Source organism: Gambusia affinis, linkage group LG10, assembly GCF_019740435.1.
Source record: "Gambusia affinis linkage group LG10, SWU_Gaff_1.0, whole genome shotgun sequence".
Classification (NCBI taxonomy): Eukaryota; Metazoa; Chordata; class Actinopteri; order Cyprinodontiformes; family Poeciliidae; genus Gambusia; species Gambusia affinis.
The window spans coordinates 19,826,233-19,835,905 of NC_057877.1; the positions used below are offsets into that span (position 1 = coordinate 19,826,233).

General features: G+C 39.0%; 1 protein-coding gene across 3 annotated transcripts; it reads left to right on the forward strand.

Annotated features, from left to right (window-relative positions):
- The first annotated feature begins 2,538 nt into the window (after positions 1-2,538).
- Positions 2,539-9,436, forward strand: klhl26 (kelch-like family member 26). 3 transcript variants are annotated; one of them, XM_044129866.1, is made up of 3 exons: positions 2,652-2,681; positions 4,104-4,286; positions 5,300-9,407. In XM_044129866.1, exons 2-3 carry the CDS (start codon positions 4,105-4,107, stop codon positions 6,879-6,881), a joined length of 1,764 nt encoding a protein of 587 aa, XP_043985801.1. In that variant the 5' UTR covers positions 2,652-2,681; position 4,104; the 3' UTR covers positions 6,882-9,407. The 3 variants fall into 3 exon arrangements, with proteins under 3 accessions (XP_043985803.1, XP_043985801.1, XP_043985800.1); XM_044129868.1 differs by lacking the exon at positions 4,104-4,286 and having other exon boundaries at positions 2,539-2,681; positions 5,300-9,436; XM_044129865.1 differs by lacking the exon at positions 2,652-2,681 and having other exon boundaries at positions 2,976-4,286.
- Positions 9,437-9,673: the final 237 nt, after the last annotated feature.

Genomic DNA, 9,673 nt, shown 5'->3' on the forward strand with positions numbered 1-9,673 from the left:
GTATGTAGTTTTTCTTTTCCATCCATCCATTTTCTTACACCCTTGTTCCTAGTGGGGTCAGGGTGTGCTGGTGCCTATCTATAGCTAGCATTCTGGGTGAGAGGCGGGGCACACCTTTCTTTTCCAAATCTTATAATTTCATTTCTAAATATGATATAGTAATTATTATAATTATTGCATCTTGAGGGGCATCTTTGCAACAACTCTAAGTATATACCTATAATGACTTCATCTCTATTTAAATCACACTCTATTTTAAGTATCCATCAAGTTTTACTTAATTTTTACTCTGATGCTTAAGAGTCTGGCTCGTTATTGTATAAATGCACACAGCAGTTAAAAACAAATGCACATGATGGCTCAAAAATTCAAAGTAGCTACAAGGAAGCTACATGACAGGAAGTAGTCACAACAAAGCAAAATTATTGACCTTAAAAAACAAAGCAAACAAGGACAAACTACTCATTACAAGAGGCACAAAAGCTTTTGATCTGTCTTATTCAGAATAGAATATGTCTTGTTTATTTGCACACACACAACAAAAGAGCTGACCTACTTGTATTTTCCACCGCATTGCACATGAATTTGAAAAAAAGGTTTGAGTCACTGTCTCTTATTGCTTAGCTTGAAAGACCAAAACCAGCAGAGGGTATCTTCTGTAACCCAAAATTAACAGTGTTTATCTTTCACCACATCGAGATAAAGATTTCCCAGTTTTGACCACAGGCGGGACGTCAAGTATCTATCTGATAAACAATCTGTGGTGATTACAGTAGCATAGTGTTTTGTCTGCATGAGCATAGTAGTAAACATTCAACTAAACCTTCATTCATTTTGCTTCCAGTTAAATTATTATTTTATTTATTTATTTTTTCCCACCAGGGGGTCTTTTTGTGGGCTCTAGTGTCCCTTATTCAACAGTAGGCTAACAGGAAAGGAGAGGGGGGAAGACATACGGCAAATGTCGTCGGGTCCGGGAATCGAACCCGCGACGACCGCGTCGGGGACTGGGGGCCTCCGGGCGTGGGGTGCGCTACCCTCTACGCCACCGGAGCACGCCCCAGTTAAATTAATTTAAATTTTTTTTAAAAAACCTGTAAAGTTTCAGTGAATTTTGCATTATATGTTTCAGTTCTGCTTTGTACCCCTGTTATGCCCCCTATATGTATATATATATGTAACATATATTTATATAGAATGGAAAATGACAAATTTCATATCTGCACATTTCTGCAAATTTAATCTGCAAAGGCCTCTGCCCGAAGATTGTTGCTGTATGACAATCTCATGACTGTCATGACATGTTAACAGCTTGATTCAGGCTGCAGAGACAATGTTTCACAGGTCCAGGATTACACCCTCAGTTATTGGCAAGCACCTCACTTTTGAAATCTCTGTTTGGCGGTATGATTAGAAAGTCTGGTACAGACACATTCTAGTTGAGGATGTTTCTTGCCCATTATGATTGATGGACAGGATGGTTTTAACTTCCTGCTCCTTCTCTCTGCTCTGCATCCAGTAAGCCTCCTTTTTCAATTTCTCTGGAAATTATGATCATAGCTCAGGCGTTATTTGAGCTTTTGAGATACATTTTGATATCACAAGACCAAGACAACACCTGACAACCCTACCTTGCCATTGCAAGGCTTCAAACAGGATGCCTTCAGACAAAAGTCTCGACTAAGGTTAAAATGATACACCAGGGGTGGGCAATCCTGGTCCTCCAGGGCCGGTCTCCTGCAACTTTTAGTTGTATCTCAACTTCAACACACCTGAGTCAAATAATGAGGTCATTAGCAGGACTCTGGAGAACCTGACTGCACTTGAGAGGTGATTCAGCTGTTGGATTCAGGTGTGTTGGACCAGGGAGACATCTAAGAGTTGCAGGACACTGGCCCTCGAGAACCAGGATTGCTCACCCCTGTGATACACAGTGTCATCACCAGTAAGTTGCAACTACTGATGCAACTGGAAAAGTCACTGAGTGGATACTCTTAGGCCACATCCTAGACTGATGACTGCTTTACTGTGAACAATCCCTCTTTATGTTCTCCATAAATTTAACCTAAAAGACAAATATTCAAACTTTTTGAGAGTAGTTTTCATAGCATTAATCAGAAGAGCATTCATCCACTGATCATTGCAGATTTAGATCAACATGGTAATTTCATATTTTGTGAACATATTTTTACCCAATTTGATCTGACAAAAAGGATACTTCACAAATGCAGAGTTGTCCGTTACTGAATAAAGTCATTTCTTTATTGGACAAAATAAAACTGTATTTTCATCAAGAGTAGAGATCTCTTATGTGTTGCCAGGTTTTTATGTTGGGGAGAAGGAGCACGTTACTTTGTCGGCCTCTAGTGATCAGGTAGCGGTGGTACAGGAGAGATTCGTGTTTTAAACAGCCACCAAAGGGGGACTGGTCATTTCACCGCAGGACTTCCTAGATCAACATGGTAATTTCATATTTTGTGAACATATTTTTACCCAATTTGATCTGACAAAAAGGATACTTCACAAATACAGAGTTGTCCGTTACTGAATAAAGCCTCTTTATTGGAAGTAAACAAAAACAATAATGAATCATCCATTCGTGCCGATGACTTCCTGGTAACATTCCTGTGTTTAGCGGTGGTACAGGAGATTCGTGTTTACTCGAACCAGTCGGAGAACAGGTGAGTGAGCTGCAGTTGATGGTGTTATACGTTGGCGGTGTTTATCTGGTACTATGAATCATCCATTCGTGCCGATGACTTCCTGGTAACATTCCTAAAAATGCTCTATGCGTGTTGGTATGTGCTAGAAGATGGCGGAGTCGGACGAGAACAGGTGAGTGAGCTGCAGTTGATGTTATACTCTGGGGTGTACCTTTATATGAGTATAATATAACATGTCTTCAGCACTACCTTACACAACACAGTTAACATAATATAACATGTCTTCAGCAGGTTAAATTACGTTTACATTAATACTACCTTACACAACACAGTTAACATGTTTTAAGTTACATTAATAATTTTCTTTAGTTGTCATAATACCACAAGAAATTTGAGAGTTCAGATAGAACATAAAAAAGCAAATGCCTTGTTTTTTTTAATAAATAAATTAGGCTTTCTTAGTGGACAATCTATATCCATCAGAGGCTAATCATAGTGTATTTCTCAAGCAATAAAATTAAAACTCACTTCATAGTAAGTGCTTTTTTTAAATGTCTTTTTTTGCAGTATTTAGGCTACAAGTTGTCTTTAACTTAATTGAAGTAGAAATAGTATTTTATTTTTACATGTTACCAAAACATCAAATATTCAAATTAAGCAGTGTGTAAGTGTAAACTTAATATATATAAAAAAATTGAAAATGAAGGGAAAGAAGTAACTTTTTGTGGTTCACTCTAAGTTAAGATGATTGAATATTATTACCTTAATTTTGCAAAGGTTTAATTTTACTATTGCATCCAATGTCATTCTCCTCTGCTTTTCTATTTTTCCTAAATGTTTGATATTTCCTCTCAAAAAGAAAAAAAAAAAAAGAAATACAATTAGGAAGAGTTTGTGTAAATGTTTGTAAACATAAATATTTCCCTCAGGCCTCATGTGTAATGGATGCATTTTTATATTTTTATTCTATCTGATGTGATGCTGAAAAAAGTTCTCAGACAACACTGTGCAGTGCTGTTTTCGTACTGTTAGATGTTGTTTTTACAAACAACTGATGGAGCAATATTTCCTTATTCTCTAATTTTTGTTTTTCCTTACCAATTCCTTGAAGCATGTGAAGATTTAAAGTTCCTGAAAATATAAATAGCTTTCTCTTTAGTGTCTTTGTCCGTGTATACAAATGCATTCTCACTCATTCAAAAACCCTACACTAAATGCATTCCCCTCTGCTTGACTAGTAAATTACATTATGTTTCCATTAGAATGTTACTGGATACTACATATCCACACACTGGCCTGTTTTCATCTGCAGATAACAGCTTCTAGATGCAATGGTTCAGCTTAGATATCTGTTAGGAATATATTACATATGCATTTGAAAAGGTGGGGGGGATGGCATTCTAGCTTATTGATGGTTACAAGGCGTATTTCTCTTTTCAGTATGGCTAACAAGAATAGTACCCTCCGCTGTACTTTCTCCGCCCCGAGCCATAGTGCCACTCTCCTCCAGGGCTTGTCGGTTTTGCGGGCTCAGGGTCAGCTCCTGGATGTCGTGCTGGCGGTCAATGAAGAGCACTTCCAGGTCCATAAAGCAGTGCTGGCCGCCTGTAGTGATTACTTCAGGTTAGTCTGGAGATTTCACCAAGTCCATTTGGATTTTCAATCTAAAGCACTTAGCTGATGCTTGCAAAAAATAGGGTGGAAATAACGACTTGTAAACTAGTGTTGTTTTCAATATATTATCAGATTTTATTTAGTGAATGTTAATGGTGGGTGAAAATGTTCAATAGAAAAGCCTACAGTGCCTTGCAAAAATATTTCTACCTCTTCAACTTTTTTGAGTGTTTTTTTTTTAAATGGTTATTGTTGTTTTGCTCTAAGCTGTACCTCCGTCCCAGTCACAAGTCTTTTGCAGCCTTTCTCAAGGTTTCTTCCACCTTGTCTTGTTGCTAGTTACATCCATTTTTCCATCAACTTTGAGCATCTTCTCTTCCCTTGCTGAAGACTTAGCCTTTCTACAGAAAGGTGCCAATATAATTTTTTGCTGTAGGGTTGTTGTGTTTCTGGATGTACAGTTTAACTTTTCCATACAGTTTTTAATGTAGGCCAAAACTTACACTTTGACTTCACATTCTTCATGTTTGCTGTATCTCCTACAAGGTGTTCAGCAAACTGAGCTTTGTTTTGATATAATGGCTTTTGTTGTCGTCCATAATTAGCATATTTGTATAGTTTCCCTGTCATCACATTTTTCTATCTGATCTGTAGATCTCTGCAACTCTTTCATATGCATTTTAGCTGCTTTTCTAATGAATATTCACCTTGCCCAGCCCGTTAGTTTGTATGGAATGCTGTTTTTGCAGGTATGCAGTTATGCTACTCTTTTTCTGCTTACAGATGATGATTAACCAGTGCTCAATATGTTATAGCACAACTCCATTTTAAACTTTGGGGTTATTCAAACGGTATGAATACATTTGTAAGGCTCGGTAAGCAATTAAGCCAAAAAAAAACCCTTATTCTTGCTTTTTTTTTCATTGACTGTTTACACTAGACTCAGTATGATCTCAAACAACTTTTTCAAACAGAAGTACACTTGTAAATAACATTATTTATTGTGCTCTTTTTGATTTCAGAGTTATGTTTACAGGAGGCATGAGGGAGTCAAACCAAGACACCATTGAGCTGAAGGGTTTGTCAGCCCGAGGGCTGAAACATATCATCGACTTTGCCTACAGTTCAGATGTAACTTTAGACCTGGACTGTATTCAGGACGTTCTGGGGGCTGCTGTGTTTCTCCAGATGGTTCCTGTAGTGGAGCTTTGTGAGGAATTTCTTAAGTCTGCAATGAGCGTCGAGACCTGCCTTCACATTGGGCAGATGGCCACCACGTTCAGCTTGTCTTCCCTCAAAGAGTCCGTGGATGCCTTCACCTTTTGTCACTTCCTCCAGATCGCTGAAGAAGAGGACTTTCTGCACATTCCTATGGAGCGCCTCATCTTCTTCCTCCAGAGCAACAAGCTTAAGAACTGCAAGGAGATCGACCTCTTCCACGCTGCCATAAGGTGGCTCCAGCATGATGAGTCCCGCCGGGCTCAGGCGAGCAGCGTCCTCTGCCATGTGCGCTTTCCACTCATGCTCTCCTCAGAGTTGGTAGATAGCGTTCAGACGGTGGACATCATGGTGGAGGATGTGCTATGCCGCCAGTATCTCCTCGAGGCCTTCAATTACCAGATCCTTCCCTTCCGACAGCATGAAATGCAGTCCTCACGGACGCTCATCCGCTCTGACGTGTTGTCCCTCATCACCTTTGGTGGGACCCCCTACACCGACAACGATCGCACAGTGAGCACCAAATCTTACTACCTTGCTGATGCTGCATCCCGTCAGTTCAAAGAGCTGACAGAAATGGAGACAGGGTGCAGCCATTCCTGTGTTGCAGTGCTTGACAACTTTGTGTACATTGTCGGTGGGCAGCACTTACAGTACCGCAGTGGGGAGGGGGCTGTGGACAACTGTTTCCGCTACGACCCGCATCTTAACCAGTGGCTACGCATCCAATCCATGCAGGAGGCTCGCATCCAATTTCAACTTAATGTCCTGCAGGGACAACTATATGCCACTGGAGGCCGTAATCGATCTGGGAGTCTGTCTTCCGTGGAGTGTTATTGTCCAAAAAAGAATGAGTGGTCTTATGTGGAACCGTTGAAACGCAGAATTTGGGGCCATGCTGGGACTTCGTGCAGAGAAAGGTTGTACATTTCAGGAGGTTACGGGGTCTCGTCGGATGACAAGAAAACGCTCCACTGCTATGATCCGGTATTAGACCAGTGGGACTTCAAAGCCCCCATGAATGAACCCAGAGTGCTTCACGCCATGATCAGCACCCAACAACGTGTTTACGCTCTGGGTGGCCGCATGGACCATGTGGACCGCTGTTTTGATGTGCTGGCAGTTGAGTATTACAGTCCAGAAAGTGACCAGTGGACGACTGTCAGTCCCATGAGAGCAGGGCAGTCCGAGGCGGGCTGCTGCCTTCTGGATGCTAAGGTCTACATTATAGGGGGATATAACTGGCACCTGAACAACGTCACAAGCATTGTTCAAGTCTACAACACCGAGACGGATGAGTGGGAAAGGGATCTGCACTTTCCAGAATCCTTTGCTGGCATCGCAAGTACGCCGATTATACTTCCTCAGAGCACCACACAACGCTGAGCTCCTGACCTGCAACTGTGAAGACTATTGTTCTCTGTGCCCTTCTACTGCCCAGTGGATTAAATGAAGGTGTGAGCATCTTTCCTACACATTGATGAAGGTTTGTTTTTTAGTTTTTTAGGCGTCAGTTGACATAAACTTGTTAACTTTTTTTTAATATAGTGTAACAAATTTAAGAAACTTTATTTAAGTTTTAGGAATTATAGCTATGACTGCTGATGATCAGGTTTTATTGAAGAGGCAAGGTTTTAGATAAGCTATTAATCAGAGTAAGTGCAGGTCTGAAAATTTATTAATCCAATCATAATTATTACAGAGTTCTTGTAGAAAAGGCTAGACCGATTACCCTGGTCTAGTTAACCATGGAAAAGATTACAAAATCTTTACAGCCTTTATTTTTTATTTTTTTTTGTCAAATGTTTTATGTCTTTCCCTCTGTCCTTTTCTTTTGTGTCCTCCCATTTTTCCTTATTTTTGTCCACATTTTCCTCCTTTCTCTCTTCCCTCCCTTATGTCCATTTCTTTTTTGTGTGTTTTTTGTTCCTTGTTTACGAACTCCCTCAAGTCACTTCTTTTTTTGTTCTCCTCTTCCTTGCACCCTTACTTCCTTGACCTGTGTCCTTTCTTCTTTTCCTTTTTTTTTAGTTCTACCTCCATTAGTTGGGATTTTCCTCCTTTCCTTTCTCGTGTCCTACATTTGTTCATTACTTGTGTGCTTCCTTCCATGCTTCTCTACTTCCCATTCTGCACCCATTCATTCCTTGTAATTTTCCTTTTGTACTTTGAGTCATTCATTATTCCCTTCCTTTCTTGTCTTTCCTCCATTTCCTTCCTTTGTTTGTTGTTTTTATTCTTTCTCTTTTGTCTTCCTTCCTTTCATTTTTTGTCCTCCCTCTTGTTGTTCTGTTCAATCCTTTATGGAGTTTTTTCTGTTCTGTCATTTCATTCCATTCTATCTTTAGGACTGCACAGTGGCACAGTTGGTAGTTCTGTTGCCTTGCAGTAAGAAGGTTCTGGGTCTCTCTGCATGGAGTTTGCATGTTCTTCCTGTGCATGCGTGGGTTCTCTCTGGGTACTCTGGCTTTCCCCCACAACCCAAAAACATAAATGTCAGGTTAATTGGTCTCTCCAAATTCTCCCTAGGTGTGAGTGTGTGTGTGAATGGTTATGTGTCCTGTATGTCTCTGTGTTGCCCTGTGACAGACTGGTGAGCTGTCCAGGATGTACCCTGCCTCTCAGCCGGAACGTTAGCTGGAGATAGGCACCAGCACCTCTTAACCCCGCCAGGGACAGGGGTCTTAGAAAATGGATGGATGTTCTATCTTTAGTCCTTCCTTGTATCCTGTTTCTTTATACAGTATGTGAATCCTGCTATAAATTGATGATGAATGTTTGAATTTTATATTTTAAGATGGTGATAAAACTAAGTCTGAAATCTTTATACATGTAGGAACACTGTTCTTAAACGCCTGGCAATTTAGAAAGTGTATTATCACAGCCCAGTTAACTGGTGTAGCATTAGTTAAATTATAGTAGATTTTCAGAGGAAAATATTACTTTAATTTGTAAATGTGATAAAAAGCAATGAAGGGCTTACATTACAAAAGGCACATCAGATATGACATTCCTTTGAAAATCCGCATTTAAAATGTTGGACAATTTGATTGTACAGAAGTTTTATTTGTTATGCTGTTTAATTTTTGAAACAATTTATCTTTAAGTCAGTTACTGTAGATATATCCTAATCAACAAGCTGCATATCAGCACATAATGTTGGCACAAAAACAAGAATAGGATGATTTACAGTTTAAAATGTGTTCCACATGATTTTACTCTTCATGTGAATGTCTTTCTGATTTCTGATGTGTCCTAAAATCTCACACAACTGCAGACCTCTTGCGGCAGCTACATGAATAATTTATTTGTCTTAATACAATGTTTTGCATATTTTTTTTCTCTTTCCTTGAAGCTTGTTCACTTAATTTTTACAGTTAAAATTTTTCTGCATTCTTTGCACTTTTGTAGCTGTGTTTGAAATATTGTGTTTGTACATGACCTAAATATTTGTTTTTACTTTAAGAAGCAAACCTTTTGTCTTTTCCTTTTGAACTTGACCACCTCCATGATAGTGAGGGTTTTTTGTGGAAAAATGTCTGCTGTCTGCTTGCCTAAGCGTGTCTTTTTCTACCTGTACCAATCAAAGCACATTATATTGTCAAAGTGCAATACAGTGAAAACTGATGTACTCCAGGGGGAATGTACAAGTTTGCATAGCTTCATGTCAATTCTTTATTAAAGTCAATAGTGTTTTAAAAATGTAAACTTTTTGTCTGTATTGGTTTTATGAATATGTTCTGACACTTCTCCTGAATTAAAAAAAACAAAAAACAAACTATCACCTATACCTCTGTTCTAGAGAGGAGCCAATCTGAAATTTTTGAATGACTTTGAATATAGGGTAAATATTCTTTTTCATTATGTTGGATTTCTTTTACTTAATTTACAATTTGTTGTGAAATGTGACAATAAAACATTTGCAGTGCTTTGCAAAGAAATTACATCCCTTTCTTTTCATATCATACCTACGTACAACCACAAGCTTGAGTGTATTTAATTGGGATTTTATGTGGTAGACCAACATACATAGTAAAATGTTTTTCACTTTTCAGGGTGATTTGAGGTTATACATTTCCACTAAGCTGCCATTTTTCTTATAAAGTCTGTGGCACACTGAAAATGTTTTATTTATGTCTTTTAACATTACATTTCTTCATACCACTGTTGTATGCAAG